Source organism: Dermacentor andersoni, chromosome 1 (assembly GCF_023375885.2).
Source record: "Dermacentor andersoni chromosome 1, qqDerAnde1_hic_scaffold, whole genome shotgun sequence".
NCBI lineage: Eukaryota > Metazoa > Arthropoda > Arachnida > Ixodida > Ixodidae > Dermacentor > Dermacentor andersoni.
In genome coordinates, this window is record NC_092814.1 from 362058004 (window position 1) to 362080150 (window position 22147).

At 45.3% G+C, this 22147-nt stretch overlaps 1 protein-coding gene and 1 pseudogene across 1 annotated transcript; both read right to left on the minus strand.

Moving 5' to 3' along the window:
* Positions 1-1033: 1033 nt before the first annotated feature.
* Positions 1034-2995, minus strand: LOC126516849 (uncharacterized). The gene is made up of 5 exons (XM_055063915.2): positions 2916-2995; positions 2748-2856; positions 2232-2304; positions 2016-2114; positions 1034-1917 (listed from the first exon to the last, which is right to left on the minus strand). The coding sequence occupies exons 3-5, from the start codon at positions 2296-2298 to the stop codon at positions 1754-1756; spliced, it is 330 nt and encodes a 109-aa protein (XP_054919890.1). The 5' UTR covers positions 2299-2304; positions 2748-2856; positions 2916-2995; the 3' UTR covers positions 1034-1753.
* Positions 2996-4771: 1776 nt separating this feature from the next.
* On the minus strand, positions 4772-6538 carry LOC140215384 (uncharacterized; annotated as a pseudogene).
* Between the last annotated feature and the right edge of the window lie 15609 nt (positions 6539-22147).

Genomic DNA, 22147 nt, shown 5'->3' on the forward strand with positions numbered 1-22147 from the left:
AATGTACAAAACAAGATCAAAGTTATAATGAACGAATAATAATGAATAATAGAAAAAATACAAGTAATAAATAATAAAACTTCAAATTTTCTATTGCCTCCTTGCAGCCACTGCCTCCTGCATTAGCTGGCCCAAGAGCTGCGAAAGCTGCCCTACTGGCCGCAGTGCCTCCGCTACTTGGTCAGCCTGCCGCTCCACAGCAGCCACGACCCGCTAAGTAGCTGCAGCCAGCCGGTCTACGCCCTGGCGGATACCACGAAGGTGCTAGAAAGAAATCATTACATCAGCATCCATTCTCGCACAATCGGTCAAGCACCTCTACAGCAAAGTGACCTGCATAACGAAAGAGTAATTATGTTCGGTCGGTTCCTAGTGTGAGGCGTGCTGTGCACAATGTTTACAAAGTGAGCTGTAAAACGGATGATTTTGGTGGTCCCAAGACCTTTAGGTATAAAGGCGCTCAACTGCATGTATGCTCATTCAGATTACCATATGCTCATCAGTTATGGGGACAAGGACAAACACTTTCTATGTTGTTGTCTGTCTGCACCATTGTATCTGTTTTTTGTTGTTGCTTTTCATGTAGTTGTGCAAAGAAATATCAATACCATATGTACTTTTATGCTGTCGAGCCGCCGGAAAGTTAACAGATGGCATAGCAATAAGTTTGGGATTGCAAATGAGCAAGCGACCATGACATGTATCACTGAAGCAAAGAATGCTAGGCCCTATGTTGCATTTTGTTGCAAAAGCATGTATTGGACCCTGTATATAAATTGTTATTCAAGCATTGCAAGCTGTCGCACTGCCATTATATGTGATGTTTCCAGCCTTCCAGAACAAGTTAGCAACTTCAAACTTTGTGGAAATAGCCACAGTTCTGAGTGTATTGTGAGGCAAAGTTTTCCTCTTACTGCCTTAATTACAACCATTGCAACTCATTAATCAACAGTGTTCTCCTTTTTTATGTTTCAATAGTTTATTGAGGTTTGTGTTCTCCATCGTCGTCAATGAACTATGCAAGCTGTAGTGTTTCTAAGTGCGGCAAAATAAAGGAAACTTTACGGCGATGTGCAGGCTAAATTTGAACTGTGAGTTAGCTACCGCCTTTGCAAATAATTATGAAGATGAAGGGCCCAGAGCATTTTAGGTCTTTTGCATATGCCACTCAATTTACCCCGCTGCCTTGGGAAAAATGTTTCAGACATGAATATTTTTGTGTGATGGGGGAGAACTATCACAATCAGCATGCGCAATCCGATGTGTGTGGTGCAATTACAGCATATGCGGAAAAATTCATTAGCTAATACTTGAAAGTGGGCGGCCAAGGTTTGAAACGAGTAAGTCATATGAGGCAGTGTTTTAAAACGAGTGATTTAATTACAGGCAACTTGCCATGTTTAGGAAACTGCTCAAAAGAAAGAGCTTTAGTGGAAATAGGAATGTATGAAGCTGTTATTTTGTGATTGATCGCAAGTGTCCCTGTTGTCTAGTCCACCCAGTTATTGCCTGTTGCAGAAATGCTAATGGCAGTGATTACTGTGTTTGAAGCTGTTACATTGTGTTAATGATTGCAAGTGACCGTGTTTATGACCATGTACGTAATGTATGATGATGTTCTCGTCCGTCTCCCTTAGTCTTTTTTTTTTTCAGTTCAGCTATTAAAACACGTGTTAGCCATGTATGTGAGTTAGTGACCTGTGCAGCTCATCAAATTGCTAAAAAAATGTTACACCTGTCTACTGTCATTCTATTACACTCCACCATATAAAGCAGGCAAGGGCACACGCACTTCGTTTGTCTCGTCGTTCTGTGCGACGGTTCTGGCGTAGTCGTCCGCGAGCCGTTCAACCAAGGCCTCCCGGTGGGATACCCGACGAGGGCCTCGAGACCGGCGCTGCACCCGGGGTTGGTAGCCTGGAAAAAGTACCACTTTTTAATGAACTAAACGCACACCTACGTTACGTCCAGTGCATTCAAGCTGTGACATTGCAGGATATTTCCTTTTCACTTACTGGTTCTCACTCCGCCAGGGCCAGCTGCAGGCTGTGCAGTGGCTGGAGGGCTTCGGGGCAGTGGCTCAACAGGGACCACTCCTGGCTGCTGCAGTGCTCCTATATTGGTTATAGAGGGTACATTCACTCAACGGTTAGAGTAGAAATAGTTTGCGTTCCTTATATACGAAACAGATTCCACAAACGGGAAGGCAACAGGGAAGAGCAAAAGCTTACCTTCACGTGAAAGGCCGCTTGTTCCAGCGGTGGTGCCCACAGATTGCGTTTTCACGGTCACCTCCATGGCGGGCTGCATTATGTATAAGATGCGAAGAAGCAGTTTTGTCAAGTTTGCGTAATCTGCTCCTCCCAATATGCAACTAACGTAGGGTTATTACAGCAGAAAAAAATCTCTTGAAATCCCAGTAGTAAACCATCTTGTGCATGCCAGCAGCAAACACATGCCCATAAAGGAAGAAAAACTATCTGTTATACCAGTGTAACGCAGGCACTTTTGATCTGAATCGATCCCGATCGGGGCAAAATTTCTCTATTTCTATTGCCTCCCTTCGCGGAATGAAGAAAGGAGCCAGTGGCTGTCGAGAAATTCTATCTAAACTGGGCGCGATCGCGAATGAAGCGGCCTGCGTGACTGGGGTATAACGCTGCTTACGCGATGCAGTATACACGGCGCAACTACTGTAAATTACTGCCGCGTCCTCCCGTTGTTTGGTGCGTTTGTCAATGGCTTACCTCGTCGAGCGGTTGGTAGAAGGGCTCGCACACTCCGGTCACCGTGGAGGTGCCCACTAAGGCGATGACACGGCCACGAAGGCCGGGCAGACGGCCTCCACCCGTGCCGCTGCAATTACGGACACCATTGTAAATATCGCGAGCAACAGAACCGCTCCTCGCACTCACCTTTGACTTGCGGAAGCTGCGGCGGCATCTCGGCGGGAAAGAAATACTTCCTTCCGCCAAAACACTTGCCACTGTTCGGCTGTCTTGGCGGCCGGGCCCTGTGTTCAGCAGGGCGGCGAGCTCACTCCAAAGCTGCCACCTCCGCTCCACCGTGCACTCCTGTGTGAGTGCGCAAGATGTCCGCACAAGGTACGGATGGCCCTCCATGAACGCCACCAACAGTTCACGTTGGTGTGGCGACACGTGAGGGCCAAGCCTGACGTTCTTGTGAGACGACATTTTGCAACCGACGAAGAGCGATTTTGCAATTGAACTGCGCGCTCCCGCCAATTTGTTTTGGCGTGCGCGATACCACCTAGCGGACTAAACCAAAATATATGCCGCTTAAATTAGTTTTCTGCTCTCGCATGAGATTTCCGAGGCAGATTATATGTTGCAACAGTAAGAATTTTTTTCTTATATTACGCGTTTAATTATTAAAGCATCACAAACATTCTGCACTTAATGTATCGTCCCCGATCGAAGCTCAAACTGGTGACGCAAACTTCCGGGGCTGGGCTCGCTCGTTTATTGGCTGTGCTCTCCCTCCCGTTCTCACAAATCTTGCGGACGGCCTACTTTGTGACGTCGCAGCCAGACCGAACGAACGGAAAAGCGAGCTGTTTGCGCGATCGCACCCCTGGAAGACGCGGGCACCAGGGATTACTCTGGAACCTTCGATGACTCGTGTAAAAGCCGACGCGTTTCGCCGCTGATCAGATTTCGACGACCGCCGACAGTGTTCGCCGCTATCTTTGTGCTTCGAGTGCAACTTGCTTTTGTGGGCACAGGTTCGCCCAATAAGAAGTCCGTTTCGTAATTCACAGTTTTGCGACTGTTTTCTTCACCGTCACTACTACGTGACAATGTTGAATTCACGATTTTTTTATCAGCTTAAAGCCAGCTGAAGTGGAACAGCTCCGTGAACAGACCGTGCCTTTGCTTTTCTTATTTCTGGATGCTAAGATTGCACAGACAAGAGCTCTGTTTTACGTCAGGATATTTTATTTTCCTTTATAACATTGTTTCTTTTCTCTATTTTTATTGTAGCCATAGCGACTTTTAAAGCCAGTATAACGTGTCGCATTTCTTCATTTCTGTGAATACAGGCACCTGGCCTGGCAACGGACACTACAATTCAAGGCATTGTCCATACAGAGGAGACATCTGCTTTGCAATCTCCACCATGCCATGAACAACCAGTTGTGTTCTCTCAAGAAAGAGCTGCTCCTGGGAGAAAATGAAAGAATGCCGACATGATGCTTCAGCGCACTGCAGCGCTGAAAAAAGTGGCTGATGCGCTTTCTAAGAACGCTAGAGGACTGCGTCGTTATTTGGAAAGTTGGTTGCCTCATACATGCGCCAGTTAAGTCCCACTGCCATCCTGAGGTGTCAGAAAGATGCAATTAACGCCATTCTACTATATCTCAGTGAGACGTAAGAGTCATACACTGCCAAGTTGCTGCACGTGTTACTATCGTATTAATTTGCAAAGACCACATGTGCAGAGGAAAGTGCAATTCAGTTAAGCTTTATTTAATATATTTCTTGTTCTGTGAGCGTGCCAGAGCCGTGGCCGTAGTTTACAATAAAAGAGAGTGGCATCGCAGGGAAAAAGAACTTTTATTGCATGTGCAGCGCCGTCCACTGTTTACTCTATTTGAAATAACGTCTAGTTAGTCTTGGTTTTCTCGCTTCTTTATAGTAAAACTTGTACATGTTTATTTCTAGTTACAAAGCAACGAGCACGAAATACCTATGAGGGCACATCACACGGTCAACATCCGACCTTCAAGAAAATATCGTGAAAAGCATAAGCGCACGCTTGGCGATATGAAGGACAGTTCACTTGATGGAGTGGCTCACTATGAAACTAACTTTTAATAGTGAGTCTGATGTAGGCAAGAGTCCCACACAACACAAGTTATTCACTGGGATAGAGCCCTGTGCGTCGATACGTTCACATATGCCATGTCATTCTGCCATGGCACTGCACCTAATCCAGTGAAAAAATCACACGTCTTCTCGCAACGAGCATGCTGTTGCCCTGAGCCGGCCGCAGCATGGTTGAACTGAGAAGAAAGCCCTTTCGTGCTCCACTGGAGTCTCAGCTGGCGGCGGAAGTTCAGTCGCCAAGAAATTGTGCAAAAAACAAGCTGCTTCAACGTAGTACCTTGCTATTGGCGTAGCTGCTATGGTGGTGTGAAAACACCTAAATCGATTGGGGAGGATCCCGAATGCATTTTCAGCAACTCTGCGGGCTCTCAATAACCTGCAGAAAAAAAAAGAAAAACAGTTGACGGATTGAATGCAGACGGTGGAATTTGTGTGAAGCGAAGGATCTCTGAAACGCTCGAATAAATATCAAGTGTAATATCAATCAATGTGTTAACGTACAATAGTAGTACTAATATTGTCGTGCAGTGTTTACGTCCTACTTCAAAATGCAAACTAGACTTCATGGGTGTGCTAGACGTGACACTTCAGTGCAGCAATGTCAAGTGGACCAATATGATAAACGATGTTTGAGCAAGGATGAAAGATGAGGAGAGGTGTTTGCAGAAATATGGCTGAAAGATCTGTAAGTACATAACATGCGAGATCCTAACTGATAGGCTTGGCAAAGAAAGCTGCAATTTGATACAAACATACATGTGCAGTTACGAAGCAGTTGAGCGACTGCTGCTCACCTGTAGTTGAAGATGCGCTGCCTTGGCGTCAAGGTATCCCCTCCAAACGGCTTCATCAAGTTTTCACCCAGAGGAAAAGCATCATCTACAATAACCGGGGGCATGTGAAGATCCGGCGAACTTGCCACTTTCACGGTTTTGGGCAGTCCCGCATTTTTTTCATCAGTTGCTTTTCGCAGAGACGTTGACTGCCAAATTCCTCCATCACCTTGTGAACTAGGGGCGCCAATGTCCAAATATAGAAGCCTATAGTTTGCATCAACGAGCGCAAATATCACTATGCTGAAGGTTTCCTTGTAGTTGAAATACAAAGAGCCTCAGTCTTGGCTTGATGATGCACACATGCTTTCCATCTATCGCACCTACACAATTTGGGATCTGCCACTTTGAAGTCTTGCATGACGGCAGACCACTCTCCACCAGTCTTGAGAGTCTTCAAGAATTCGTCTTTCAGCTCCAGGTAGATTGCCACACGTCTCTTCTATGAACTGGTTGACAGTTAAGTGTCCTACCCTGAACTGTCGGCTTAAGGAATAGTGCGTTTCTCCTATTAAAAAAAAGAAAAACAAAAAATGGTTCGCTACACTAAAAATTAACAAAGAAAGACAGAACTCTGCATTCGAATAAAATATGCACATTTGACATTCATACTGGATCCTGTGTGAAGCGAATCTTTTATGAAGCGGCTATTTTCATGTTATGAAACAACTCGATACACACAGCTGTCTTTATTTCACCATATTTCCACCATTTTTATGCAACAAGCTTATACGATGTTTATGCGCCGTGCCGGTCAAAACGATTTACTCCGTTCGCTATATCTACGCCGAAATACACGAACTGTTCTTTGAGAGAGGTAAGGACAGCCATGTCACAAGGAAGATGTGTTTGTCATTGTACACACTGCACAGAGATGTAGGATCCTAAAGGCTGGTTTCGTTCTTACCCCCGTATGTTTGGTCTGGCATTGGGAGGGTGCTCACTTTCACCAAAGTGATTGGCGTTGATTTTCTGGACCTCCGTGAGCTTTGTCAGATCCAAGCAAAGGAAAGACCAGCGGATGAAAGGATGGCAAAGATATTTCCTTGGCCCCATCAAGGACGCCACCCAATCGACTTCTGGATGTATTATGTGGCGGCGGGGTGCTGTTGTGCCATACTACGAGCACCACGAGGCGACGGGAGCTCCCATACTACATGCACGACGAGGCGACGAGAGCTCCCACTTCTCCGCGACGAATCAAGAATTCGACATGGGAGGCGACTTCAAACAATGCCCAGCCATCCCCATGGGGCCCTGCCGTCTCCATGGCGAATCAAGAATTCGACGCGTGCGTGGTCATCACCCTGCCCGGCCTGGTTCCTGCCGACGAGGGGTCGCCTAAGAGATTTAAGGGAGAACCGGCCCATTGTCGCTTGCAGCCGCCCAGTCGGTCTGACGCGCTCCTAGTGCTACCTGTCTATCATCCACTATCTGTAAAGATTGTATAAAATATTTCGTTTCTTCGTCTACGGAACAAGTCAGTCTTTCGTCCTCCACCCCGAAGTCGCAACAGTATCTATGTTTCCTAGTAGAACCCTGGGAGTGTTACAGTGCCACCACTCACAGACCTTGGCGGCGGATTTTTATTTTATTTTATTTTATTTACATGTACCATACAGGCTTTCGAGAAGGCATTGTGTAAGGGGGGAAATGCAGTAACATATTAGTATGGAATCGGGAAAAATAAACATCAGAGAATGAAAGGAATATGCACACAACATGGAAAATAATACATAAGCAAATACATATTTTGAACAATAACAATGAACGGTAAACAATAGCATAACAACAAAAGTTTTTGCATGTATACAGTAGTGAAAAAATCAGGATCACTGAAATTCTTTTATTAACATGTAGAAAAATGCAGGAAAGAAATTAAGACAAGACGTGTTAGATGGTTGAAACGGCAGATTGATCGATTAGAAGATTGCGAAATGCACTGTGTTCAGATTGGCAAGCGACGCTATCTGGTAGAGTTCCATAAACGGACCGCACGGGGCAAAGCTGAAAAATTAAAAGCGTGTGTGTTGCCATAAATACGAGTGTAGCTGAACTGATTGTTCAGTCTTTGTGACGTTGAGGACGCTTTTTTTAGGTTTGGTAAGGTTAGGCCATCTGTGTGAATGAATCTATGAAATAATAATAGAAGGGCAATATCACGGCGAGTTGTTAGTGGTTGCAACGACAGATCGACTTTTATTTGGGTTACACTTGACTGGTTACTATAATTTTCTGAAATGAAACGGCTCGCTCTTTTCTGGATGCTCTCTAGGAGTTCGATGAGGTATTTTCGATGAGGAGACCATGTACATGAGGCGTACTAAAATGTGTGGCCGTACAATAGTTATGTAAGCTAGTTTTCTTAGTGGTGGAAGGCGCAGTTCTTAAGTTGGGGCGGAGAAATGCTAATGTAGAAGGGAGAACCGAAAGGATGTGGAACATCCTTTCTGCCGCAGGCGTCACGAGAACGTGATCTTTTTGTGTGAAGGCAACCGGTCAATCAACCCACACATGCTACCGGAAGGCATCAATGTTGCCGGATTCGAGACCATCGTTATGTATCAAACGAGAAGAAAGGGGATTTAACCGAGGGGTCCAATTTTTGTTAGTCATATCATGAAAAGCCAAGAAACACTGATACCAAGGACAACATAGGTGAAATTACGTGTGCTTAATAAATGAAATAAAGAAACGATAAATGAATGTGGACGAAGAGACAGCTTGCCGCAGGTGGGGAACGATCCTACAACCTTCGATTTCGCGTGCGATGGGCTACCAATACATGGCTTCCACCGACGCCACATCCGGTCACCGTGAGATGCCCGTCGGCCGTGCTGACAAACCGCTGCCGGACCACTCCTTGCTAACCGCCGCCTCTGTCAGCTCGTATTGTGTTCGCAACCACTCGCAGCTTCAATATGGTTTTGTGCGCAGTCGTTGGCTGCTCCAACCGTAGCGACAGCTCCACGCGAAAGAAGAGCCGTACTAACACGAACTTCCGAATTCCGAAGCTCGTCGGAGACAGGTCCGAGCGCTCTAAGACGATCAGCACAAATCGGTGCACGTCGTGGCTGGCTCGCATTAATCGAGCCGATCTGGACCCCCAGAACCCCAATTTACGTGTGTGCGGAGCGCACTTCGTGACAGGTAAGAGGCTTGTACCGTGAACTAAATGTTCACGGTACAATGTTCGTGAAAACGGGGGAAGCAAGGACTACACTCTGAAGGAAATGTTTTTCATTCGCTGGGGCGCCATCCGATTTGTTCGATAGCACGCACACAAACCCAGCCACGAGCGCAGCGAGAACGACGGCAGAGAAAGCGGCGTGCCGAGGAAGCCGAGTCGGCCGCGCCGGAACAGCCGTGTGGCGTTGCCGCGACCGTGCCTGATCCCCATCACCACAGCAAGCCGAGGAGGTTGACGCTAGAGAAGAAAATGGTGAGTCAGCCTTGTACCATGCCTTCATAGCCTTAACTAGCTGCAGTCTTACATTCCGGCCCGTCGCCGGCTCCGTATTTACACGCACCTAAATGAGGAACATTCTCTTGCAGGTGTTCATGTGCAGACCGGCGTGGCCACGAGCGACATCAGGACGTTGAAAGAAGAATGCATCAGACTAAATGACTGCTTGTACACTGCACGTTCAGAAAACAAATGAGTACCTTGCAATGTCAGAGGAATCATTCAGAACTTCGGAGCCTACACAGGGATGGCAAGTTTCACGATGCTGCTCGCGGTTTTCAAACCGCTGGAGCCATTTGTAGCCCATGGTGTCAACAACAGCTTGGCAAAATTTCAAGCGTTCGTCCTTTTCCTGACGAAGATAAGGTTATGTCTTCAAAATGCTGACCGCGCCTTCAGATTCAATGTGTCCGAATCAACTGTGTCCAGGATTTTCGACAAGTGGCTTCATGTTGCATACTGCCGATCGAAGTCCCAAATTACGTTACCTGAACGAAGTGGTCTCCAGCGTACCATGCCGCAAGCTTTCTACGATTGATTTCGCAGCGATGTGGCATTCATCATTGACTGCTTTAAGGTTAAGATCGAACGGCTGTCTTCATATTTGCCGAGGAGTGAAACTTGGTTGACATACTAGGCAAGCAGCAGTGCAAAGTATTTTATAGGAATTGCGCCATAGGGTGTTGTCACGTTTATCTCTGAAGGCTGGGGTGATCGTGCAAGCGACAAACACATGACGGAGCACTGCGGGCTACTGGACAACTTGCTTACTGGCGACGTTGTCCTTGCTGATCGAGGTTTTAACATTGCTGACAGCGTGGCTTTCTACTGTGCTCGCCTACATCTGCCAGCATACACTAAAGGCAAAAAGCAGCTATCGGCAGAAGTAGAAAGTACAAGGAGGCTCGCAAATGTGAGGATTCACGTGTCGAGGGTAATTGGACTTATTAGAAACAAATTTTTGCTGCTTAAGTGTGATATGTGACATGCCGACAAGGTGATAACGTCACTCCACTGAACAAAATAGTGACTCTGCTGTGCGCTGTCAAATTTTGCCCTTCCATTGTCGCAGCGTTGGAGTCAAGCACAAAGCACGCGCCGTTATGTGTTCACGAGTGCCCATGATAGCTTGTGATTTATGCACAAGGTCAAGAATGGGGAGATGGACAAGAGTTAACGCGGTGCAGATTCGTCGAAAATAATTCATATCTGCCTTCTCTCACAACTCATTCAATTGATATTTGTTCAGGGGATGTGGCGTGCATGTCCCCTCATGCTTCATTTCTGGTGGTGTATATGGTTGTTCCGTGCCCTTTCTCAATGTTTATTTTTCATCAGCCGCAAATCAGGTACTTGCGGATTAATTTCAGAAGTTGCCGTGGCTGACATGTTTTCGTTTCGTGTCTACTTTTTTTTTGTATTTGTAATAAACCACTTCATCCTCAAGCAGTCATGTGTAGTTCATACGTGAAAACTTCGATTTCAACAAGTTGCACTCGTACAGGTAGCCACGCAAGGTGGTGAAAGACCTCGAGCTTTATTGTACAGACTTCGGGTGAACTGAAAAATTTGGTGGCAGCAGTTGCCATTGGCATGGTTTCAACCCTTTGGCATGCTACATTTAACTTTTGAACAGTATTTACAAGTTTTAAAGTTAATAACCTTTTTTGCAGTTAAGAGCAAGCATCATTGTTCGTCTGTTACATACTTGCAGTGCTTGACACTACCTGCAGCTGCAGAATCAATGGCCAGCTATTTGATGGCAGGAAATGAAAGGCTGCCAACCCACATATTTGCTTGTTTAAGCTGCAAGGTGATACAGTTCGTAGAATTAAGTTTTGATCTACCAGTACGGTTAGCCTTGCAAAAGTCTGCCATCAGTAGCTGCAGCGCAGCGAAATACAAAACACTTGGAAGTCTCCATGACTACAACTACTCATACAAAGAATTCAAATTTAAGCACATTTCCTCTCTCTCCCCTGCATTGTGGGTAGCACCACTGCTTTGTTTTAGGCGCTCGTGTCAGCCCGACAGGCAAAACAAAAAAAAAAAACGGAACCATCTGTACGCGCAGACGTCATTGTCACAGGCGACCATTTTGCCTTTCTCGGGTCCATTACAAAAACAGCATGCCCTTTGACATAATGCAGTTGTGTCAACACTGTTCTGCCTGCTGAAATATTTGGCTTAAGCTCGGGGAGCACTGCACTCACAAGGAACCTTCTCGAAATTGAGATGTTTGCACAGAAGTCTTCATCTCACTTATGCGTTCTATGTGACGAAGGCTTGGTGCCCAAACCACAGTCACAGTACTTTACTTGGCACATAGCCATTTGTGTCTGCACCTGGTAATAATAGGCATGGCTTCTCTGAAGCTGTATGGTCCCATTTACTTCCATTAGGCAAGTATTTTCCTCACTGAATGCAGTTGCATTTTTAAACATGTATGGGCATTTGACTTCTGCCACACCTCTCCCGCAGCAACTGCATCAGACCAGACCGTTTGGTGTAGCCCCAGCAAAAGGGTAACTGGTGCTGAGGTGGAGACCTGACTTAGACAATTTGAAATTGTCATGTTTCGTGGTTTCACTTTGTGCATAAGCATCGAAGGCGTCCTTCTCATGGTTCATACCCCACATGATAGCTAGTGCTCTCACAGATTGTACCTCTGGGTACCAAATCTCTTTATTTATGGAACACTAGGATGTGCTACTTTTGTGCGACACACTGTCTTCATAGCAAAAACAGTTATTCGTCCTGCTCTTTGTTCACGAGAACCTCATAGCTATCGCCTCATGCATCATCCCTGAAGAGGTTTATCAGGTGTGCTGCTGGCTTTTGAACTGGCTCTTGAATTGCGTCACATCTATCCTTATGCGCAGAGAATAGTGCTGGTACTATGTCATCTTTTGCAATGTCGTCACAAAGTTCTTTCAGCTCCTGTGGTGAAGGACTTGGAATTTCCAACATCTTTTGCTGTCCTTCAGCACATGTGCCATCAATTTGCTGCTTCCGGCTTCTCGATGAAGTGAAATCGATGTCTCTGAGTCGTTTAAATTGCACTTTTTCAACATAGGCAGGCAGCCAGATGTTTTTCTGGGTGCATGAAAGAGTTCCTGGTGCGCACGCCAGTTTCCATCGCAAAGAGGCAAGCTCCAACGTGGGACGATGTCTCGCCTGTACCTGCCATACAGGTGAAATAGGCAACACGCACACTGTATTCTGCCTTGCACAATATCCAGGCTTTAAGTGGGTGGTTGTTGAGCCTTTGGGAACGGTTAACCTGCAAAAACAGATGATCGGGTTGTACACAAACGTGCACTTTTTACAAAACGTATGCACACCAGATACCCTGGCCGCGAACAGAAAATGTTTTAATTGTTCAAGCAGGGTAAAAGAACAGGCATTGTTTATCTTCATTACTGTATTTTTACAGTGGAAATCAGACTAATCGGGGCGGAATATGAACCTCGAAGCGTTTCCTGACATGCTCCGTAAATTTCGGTGGGCGGACGTCGTTGAAGTTTGCCGGTCATGTAAAAACGTTGCCACCACATCCAGACGCACGGTTTAATTTTCACTCCAAATCACAATGGCATGCTATTTTTCCAGAAACGTGCCAGAAAAGGTTCTTGAGCTCATCTTTCCGTGGAGAAGCAGCTTTTCCTCTCGTAGATGCATTGCAGACAGGCTTCTCACCCACCCGCTGGTGAAATAGTTGTGTCCTCCCATTGATTTGAAGGCTTTCATTTCTTCCAACGTCACAAAGCTGAAGGAGTAAACTAGATAGTTTACAATATACCCGTGGGTCACTTCAGGGAACACATTCACATCCACTGTCGTGTCGACGCCCGGTCGCCGCGTGTACGGGTCCGTAGCGTCGCACATTTGCGCGCCGATCCCGCAAGTTCAGAGCAATAGCCTGCACTGAATGGCTCACTCCTCTGGGGAGGAGGCATTGTGCCCGAAAGGATAAGAAAATAATCCACAGCGTATCGGGAGCGGTCAGGCGTCACAGGCAAAGCACTTTACGGTACGGACCGCACGGACGGACAGCTGCGGAACCAGCGAAATGAAGAATGGTTCGCTAGCATGGACGCCAGCGCTTGATTGCGGCCGAAGTGACGTCACATGCAAGCCATGTATTGAGCTGCCGCGGCGCCGTTTCCCCATCCACTTTCTTGGGTATTTATGTTTCCGAGTACACTCTTAGGCAAAGTTACACCCTTTGGCTTGCCCCTTCTGCCACACAACAATAATCGTTATCTGCCTTGATGCGTTTCCTTTCTTTAACGCTGTGAGCCCGGTACTTTCCAGTAACGAACGGCACGCGCGTTATCAGCATAGAACAGTTTACACCCTTTGGAGTGCCCCGTCTGATAACGCGCGTGCCGTTCGCTCTCAAAATTGAGAACTCTTAATGAAAATAATGACAACGCGATAATGAAGATGTGTCCTCGAAAAGAAGCATGAATCTCAAATATTCCAATTACACTGATGAAGTCAGTTTGTGCTACAGCACATAAACAGAATATTCAACCTTCTAAGATATATTGCCAGCTCATTTTTATTGAGTTAGCCCGCAAAGCAACTTTAACTTAATTTTAGCCAAACAAACTTGGAACTGGATTTATGTGTGCTTATTAAACCTACCTGCCCCGGTGGTCTGGCTACTTTATCATTTGTTATACAACTGTTGCTTAATTTACTGTAGACAAGGCACTGATTCAGTATAATTAGCAATAATCCTAGCAACAAAATGCTTCAAACCGTCCTGCATCTACAAAGGGAAGCTGGAGAGAGTCAGATTCAATAAGACGCTCATATATGGATGCGGGATCCTTATAAACCACGTAGGTAAAATTTGGGGGTGGGGGGACATTTCACTTAGGAGCGACGCAATCGTCAGTTAAAATTGCGCTGTCAGTCAGCCCCCCATCGAACGCCGCGCGCTGCTGCTGCTGCCGCTGACGATGCGAGCGTAAACCGGAAAGCGCGGCGTAGTGACGTCAACACTGGCGTTCCGTTCCTTTGCAGTCTCCACGATCGTGCCTGACCGTGCTTATTTGTGCGGGGGTGCCGTTATAACCTGCTTCGCTCGACCCTGCATTTCACAAACTAACCTGGGGAAGGAACATAAATGTTTTGGTTAGCGGCATGATCCTTTCGGTTTCGCCGTGCCCACTGACGAAGAAAAGGTGCGGACTATCTTTTATATCCCGATCCGATGTGGTCACAGGCGGTGAGTTGGCGTGCGCAGTATGGAACATGCGCACATGTAGATCGGCAGGTGATAGGAAGTGAGGCAACGGGGAGCGGCCGTCGTCCACGTCACGCACTGGGAGCACTGTCGACGAACTTGCTGTAGTCGATGAAACGGCGCTGACAAACAGCAAAACCTGTGGAAGGAACATAAATCTTTTGGTGAGCGGCATAATCCCTTCGGTTTCGCGGTGCCCACATTTTGACTTGCAAGCCAGCGCTTGTGTGTCGTATAGTACTTCTTCAGTCTTGTCTGTATAATTTTATTTCACCTGGAATGAAAAGCAGTTGTGTACTGGTAGGGCACTTGTTTAAGAGTTTTGCTAGTGTGCAGATGTGCTTAGTAGACTAAAAAACGAAGGATGAGACACGCACAGCTAGTGTGCTGCGCGTCTCGTCATCTCTTTTGTAATGTTTGGTAAACGTGAACACGCACGATCGCAATGCTCAACTCGCCCAACTAGCTGTGTTGACCTGCTTGGCAGTCATCAGGTTCTTTGTTCGAACCAACGAAAATTCATGAACCTTTTCTTCTTCTTCACTTCTCACACTTCAACTTTGATGTTACCAGAGGCCATGATGTTAAAGGGATACACTCATAACTGCTTAGCACATTAAAAATGTTCAACACTGTTACCAACAAGTGATTTATGGAAGAATTTCAGAGCAAAATCCATCATATCATTAATGAACGTTAGGCTCTCTAAGCTTTTCCATGTTGAACCCATGCGATGGAAGCTTGTGCATACTGCATCTGCATCTTTTTCTAAGGTACTGCTATGGAACCAACAGCAAGGGCAGCATTCGAGAAAAAATTGGCGCTAAAGTAACGCCGGTGTGTAGCTACGTTCGTCATCATCATCAGCCTATATTGTGTTCAATGCAGGACGGAGGCCTCTCCCTGCGATCTCCACTTACCGCTGTCCTGCACCAACCGATTCCAACTAGCGCCCGCAAATTTCCTAATTTCGTCGCGCCACGTAGTCTTGCCGACCTCTACTGCGCTTCCCTTTTTCTTGGTACCCATTCTGTCATCCTAATGGTGCAACGGTTATCTAATCTGCGCATTACATGACCTGCCCAGCGCCATTTTTTTTCTCTTTATGTCCATTAGAATATCGTCTACACCCGTTTCCTCTCTTATCCAAACCGGTCTCTTTCAGTTTCTTAAAGTTACGCCTAGCAATCTTCGTTCCATCACTCTTTGCGCAGGCCTTAACTTGTTCTCAAGTTTCTTTGTCAGTCTCCAAGTCTCTGCCCTATATGTCAACACTGGTAAAATGCACTGATTGTGCACCTTCCTTTTCATAGTGGTAAGCTTGCATTGAGGAGCTGACAATGTCTGCCGTATGCGCTCCAATACATTCTTATTCTGTGAATTTCCTTCTCATGGTCTGGCTTCCCTGTGATTAGTTGACCTAGGTAAACGTACTCCTTCACAGATTCTAGAGGCTGACTTGCGATCTTGAACTCTTGTTCCCTTGCCCGGTTATTTCTCATTATCTTTGTCTTCTGCATATTAATCTTCAACTCACTCTTACACTCTTTGTTAAGGCCCTCAATCATTTGTTGTAACTTGTCCACAGTGTTGCTGAATAGAGCAATGTCATCGGCAAACCAAAGGTTGCTGAGGTATTCACCGTCGATCTTTACTGTTAAACCTTCCCAGTTTAATAGTTTGAATACTTCCAAGCACACAGTGAATAGCATTGGAGAGATTGTGTCTGCTTGCCTCATTTCTAGTGATAGGAGTTTCTGTATCTTGTTTATTATTGTTTCGAATAGAGTACTCCTGAGTCTTCTGGGTACTGTACAGGTGAGTATAGAATTCTTTCTCTGCTTTTATACCTTCGCGATTGCTGATGATACTACGCTGCTTATCTTTCAGTGCATACATCTTGGTTTGTCCTATGCCAAGTTTTCTTTTCACTGATTTCAGGTTGCATCCATTTTTTACGGCCTCTTCAGTCTTTCTCACGTTATAATTTCGAATATCACTTATTCTCTCTTTGTTGATCAGTTTTGACAGTTCCGCGAATTCTATCTTATATATTGAGTTGGGCACTTTCATTCTTTGTCGTTTATTAGGTCCTTTGTTACTTGGGAGAGCTTGTCTACTGGTTGCCTTGGTGCCTTGCCTCCCAGATCAATTGCCTGTTCACCCGCGTGCTTTTCCCCCACTTTTGCATTGAAGTCACCCATTGCTACTATATACCGAGTTTGCACTTTTCTCATCGCCAATTCAAACATCTTCCTAAAACTGATCTACTTCCTCATCGTCGTGACTGGACGTTGGTGCATAGGCTTGTACTACGTTTAATCTATACTTCTTAATAAGTTTGATTACTACTGCTACGCCCTCGTTAATGCTTTAGAATTCGTGAATGTTGCCCGCTATGTCCATATGAATTAGGAATCCTACCCTGTATTCCTTGTTATCAGGGAGACCTCTATAGCAAAGGACGTGGTCGCTATTTAGCAATGTGTAAGCCTCACTTGTTCTAATTTCACTAAGGCCGATAATATCCCAAACAACGTATGATAGTTCCTCAAAGAGACCTGGTAAGCTAGCCTGACTCGATAGAGTTCGGCCAGTAAAGGTGACAGGGTCAGTTTCCATTGGCAGCCTTTCCGGGCCCAGAGATTCTTAGCACCCTCTGCTGCGTTAAGCCTAGACCACGCGTACGCTTGCGGACGCGCGCAAGCTCGCTTCCGCGCTCCTAGTGCCTGCCGCGCCTCGCGAGTAATGGCACTTTGCATCCACAAAGACGCGCGCCAGCGCGCGCTCACTCGGCTCCCTCACAGACGCCTTGGCAGGCGCCGCTTCATACGTTGTTATCGACAGTATTTCAAAATACTTCAGTATCTATAAACGTAATTGTTATATTTTTATAGCTGTTAGGATCAACGCAAGAAGGAAAGAAGCACTTTCTTGCATGATATAAACCTGCTTCACTGAGAGTTGAACGTTCCGCGCCGTAGCTGCGTAGCCAGGCGCGCCGACGCGAGGCAACCCAAGCGCGTGACACGAGAGGAACTGTTCCCCAAGATCACTCTGCGTTTGGACGCGTACGATCCATGCCGCACCGTCTGCTCATGCGTGGGCGCGTGAACGCGAGCTTGCGCGCGTCCGCAAGCGTACGTGTGGTCTAGGCTTTTCAGGTCTTACCGCCGCCTTGCCCTGGTGCTCGGCAGTTGCTGGCGACTGAGAGTCATTGGTTAATTGTAGACATCAGCGAGGTTGTGGCTGAATACTGCACCAGGGAGGCCAATTCCTGTTCTGGTGGTAACTACGTTGCCGCATAACAATGCATTTGAAAATTGGAACTAACTAGTCTATCAGTTTAATAATACAGGCTTCAAGTTGTTTTTTCTAGTGCTTTTATAGGAACTGCTAAGTGAGTTCACAACGGATAACGGCAAATTTAAATTTCATGAACAAGTGTAATCAGTATAGCTGAAAGAATACCTAGACTTCAAGAGTGCGTCATCAGTAGAGCTTGGCAGCATTAGCCTTCTCTCTCTATTCCGCTCTCCACTACTCATTATTGAAATAAAAGTAAAACCAAATATTTTCGCCCTGAGCACTGTTATAGAGCAGAATAATGCATTTTTATTGAAGTGCTGTTATACTGAGGCTGGCTCACGCATACTGAAATGTCACAGCCACTGCTGCACACACAGTGATTGCTACTGCTACATGAAAGCATGACTATTGGGCAAACCATATTGAATATGGTGTTCGGGCATGTTGTACATATTATTCGCCAAATTTACAGAATATGCTTTGCAGGTTGGCGTTTTGATTCATGCCTATCAGCCATGACTTCGCACAAGTCCCGATAGGCTTTTCTAAATAACCAGTGGTGTAATGTTGCGTGAAATCAAGTGACCCGACAGTAGGAAAGATGACATAATCATAGACTATGCTCTGTGCGAAAGCTACGTTAGTTATGAGACATGATGGAATGCTTCAGTTGCTTCGCAGCCACCCATATTATTCACAGGTTCAGGTTGCCTAGTATGTCACTAACACTACAGTATGTTTCTTTTTTGTTTATACAGGCAAGTGAGATATTGCTATAGTTGTGGACAGACGTGAAGACTTCGTTGCTCGAAACATTCCTCGGTTGGAGGCTTTTTATTATTCATATTTCATTAAGCAGCTCATGCCTTAAACCAGATTTCTGCTTGCAGGGAGTAAGTTTGCTGTTAAAGGGACATACAACGGCTCAGCACGTGAAGTGAGATAACTGCGCTTATGGAATGATTCCCTATCGTAGTGGCTAAAACTAGCCATGTTTTCCGCATTAAACTTGGATATTTGTTTTTAATCTATCACTAAAAGTTGCGAAACATGACCTTTCGCGCACCACGTGGCACACACATAAAGCTGCATAAGAGGTCTGCCACGTGACCTTCTAGTGTGCGCGGTTACTGGTCTTTTTATTAGTACTGAAATGCAGTATGCTTTCTATTATGCGTTTTTCCTGACTTACAATGTGCAGATAAGCCTTCGTTTATAGTGTGCAGAAAAGTAGCTCTGCCTTCATTTTCAATGAGTTGGTCGATTTGCGGCATAGTTTATATCATATTGTATATCACAGAGGGACAACAGAACTTGGGTTTCTTGCGTGCAAATTTGCATGTGTGTAATAGCATCCTTGTGTACCACCGTGCATGCTTCTTTACCTTGTAATACTCGCACATTAAAACACTTGTGATTTTAAAGCAGGTAAAGCACAAATAAAACACAGCGGAAAGAATGAGAAAATCCATTGTAATTGCCGTACCATGCCTTACCAAACAACTTGTCTCAATCTTCCACTGTACCAACTAGCCTGGATACAGACCCTAGGCCTTTGTAATATAAAGGCTGATTTATAAATTATGCTGAACTTAACAGCTCAATTACCTGCAGTATGTTAGTATCAAGGTTTCACCTCCAGTGAGAGTGACAAACTCTTCGATTTCTGTGCCAACTTAAAATTATAATTGCTACTTAAAACATGTACAGCGTGCTTGTTTCTATCGATATAAATCACGGTCTTTTCCTTTCCACCATTTCATGACACATTCTTTGCACTTGTTGGTCCCTTAAGGAAGTTGCTAGTGTTAAACAGTGTTATTACACATGGTGTGACTGGGGTATCTGGCTGATTCTAGTCGAGCTACCTGATGGCGAAAGCTAGTTTTAAGGTGCATCTTCCTCTGAAATTGCCTGACCTCCAGGAACTTGCAAGTGAACAGAAATGCTTTATTACCACCAATTTCTTCCCTTATTGTTGCTTCATAACTGGAACATCGAGGTCTGCCTCAAAAGGATTCTGAACGTGTACCATGGCTTTGACAGGTCCATTCTGTCACTGAAGGAGTTGCAGTGTTTTTTTCAGTTCTATCTAAGCTTGCAGACTGTATTTCCTTAGTGACAGGCTTTTCTGGTGCACAGTTAAGGCTAGTTCACAGTTGCAGTCCTTAAGCCATTTTTGATGCCTGTAGGGAATGAAGCCTTGAGGCCCACCCATAACGAGGTCTAAACAGACTAGAGGTCTGCTCACCATCGATCTGATAATGTCTTGTTTAATATTAATTGATGTCTGCCATTTTTCGTCGATGATGGTTAAGAGCCACACCACATCTTTTTAGGTATATTTGTAAATTTGTTCAGCCTAGTGCTGTCCCCTTGCTTTACAATTTCTCATCCAAATTTACAATTTTAGTCACAGATGAAGCTGCTAGCATTCCTGGTTACCTGGGCACTACTATGTTAACTGGCTAAAACATCACTGCTACGAGTAGTTTCTTCATTATCATACTGCGCTCAATGTTCTAAAAAGAATTCTAAAAATAGTTCTTAAAAAAGTTCTAAAATAGTTCTAAAAAAATCTAAGTAATTTGTTTCTGTATTGAGCTTGCCTGCAATACAGCAGTATTGTTTGCAAGCTAGGCACATAGGTCTACACATGTTTACACGAATGGATTGGTCCGCTTTTTTATTATGGTCATAAGTGATGAAAAACATACATGACTGGGATATTTTGCGAAATCTCGGTGGGAGCAGTGCTTATGTCAAAATATGTTTGTTACTCTCTGTTTATATATTAGTAAAAATAAAGCATCTTACTTTCTGTTGCTTGGAATTATTGGACTTTACAGGTTTGCCAAAATGCAGCACATGCGAAAATCACATGGCAGGAATCAAAGTGGCAGCAATACGGTGCTCCAAAACTCCATGCGTTTGTATGCGCTGTATCACTCTCTCTACAGGGACGCGCACTTTGGCAACATTGTACGTTCCTTGCAGTTCTGCACGTGAGAAGGGCTGGTTGCCAGTCGGGAATGGTGGCACAATCAGTACCGCACTTTTACTATATACACCTAGTATTCCAGGAAAACCCTTATCTGCAAGAATAACATCACGTTGACCAATTATTTCAAGGAATCCCCATTCCAGCACGATTTGTGTGTCTGAGCAACGCCCACTATAGGATTTGGACTTGAAAACAATGAGGTCAGAGGGGCCAATCGCAAATAAAAATTTGAACGTAAAGCCACTTTTGCACATGGAGGAATGGAAATGCTGTTGCGTCACTTCTTCTGGTGTTTCTGTGCGCACCTCAGTGCAATCGACAATGAGTGTGCAGTCAGGATGACCTTAAGGCTCTCTGGACGTGTATCCTGTATCACTTGCATGTATGGTTTGTATATACACTTTCTCGTAGCACCCACAAGCGTGCCCAGAACTGCATCAAACGTTCGTGTTACTGTTTTATGAGTGCCAAAACTTACTGCAGTTGCACTAAAAGGCACTCCATGCTTCATTTTGAATAGAAATATTAAAAGTTTGTTTGGAAGGCTGACGTCAGTACTCTTATCTCTTGTGTGAGGCAGGAAACTTAACAGGAGCAAGAAAACATTGTCAGCAACGCCACAGAGGTCTCAACACTGTGTCGAATCCCCCAAAAAGCACACCCTAGTGTATGATCCTGCAGTACGGTGCAATATGCATGGCAAGTTCCCTAGTGGTGTTGTGGAACACGGTGTGGCCGATTCTTCCCACTGGCACACCTTTTGCACTGTAAGGTATAATGCCTCAATGTGCTTCTCTTCAAGATTGTATTAAACCTGAAAGTCGGGAATGAGAGAAAATATGAATCGAGCTCCAGCAAAAGGTGAACGCACCAGCTCCAGGCTAGTTTCATTTGGTGGTTTAAGGCATGACTGCTGCTGATTGGAGCCTTCAACCAAACTGTGAGTGTCCTTGTCCTGTGTAAATGTACAAAGTAAATTTTTCTATGATTTCTGAACCAAAATGCACCATTGTTTTCCACTTGCCCTGTTTTCACTTTGTTGTGATGGCACCTGGCAATTCGTGGGCCATTCCTTACGTGCTCGAGCTCTGCACTGCCCATCTGGGAAGAAAGAAAAAAATCAGTGCACTTGTATGTATGGCTTTAACAACATTCCGCTTGCGTCAACGCGACATTAATGTGATAGGTTGACGGAGGAGACGTATAAGATAAGTCGAAAGACGACACTCTTGGACTTTGCAAGCTAACTACCACCTCGTCAGCCGCTATAGCCTTAGCGTTGAAACTAATAAAGTGTCAAATGCAGTTTGGTGTCGCGATAGCCCGGAAACATAACCGTCGGCTGTGTAGAATTAAGCGACTGGGGTATAAGAACGTACGAAGCAGCAGCGGTGTAATGAGATGTCAATGCGTACATGAAGGCTT

Bases quoted from the DNA above. Each gene is read 5' to 3' on its own strand.
- LOC126516849 (XM_055063915.2), bottom strand. From the start codon at position 2,298: ATGGAGGTGACCGTGAAAACGCAATCTGTGGGCACCACCGCTGGAACA. The intron at 2,115-2,231 runs GTAAGCTTTTGC...TAACCAATATAG, and splicing joins AAGCGGCCTTTCACGTGAAG to GAGCACTGCAGCAGCCAGGA. The intron at 1,918-2,015 runs GTAAGTGAAAAG...TACTTTTTCCAG, and splicing joins CCCTGGCGGAGTGAGAACCA to GCTACCAACCCCGGGTGCAG.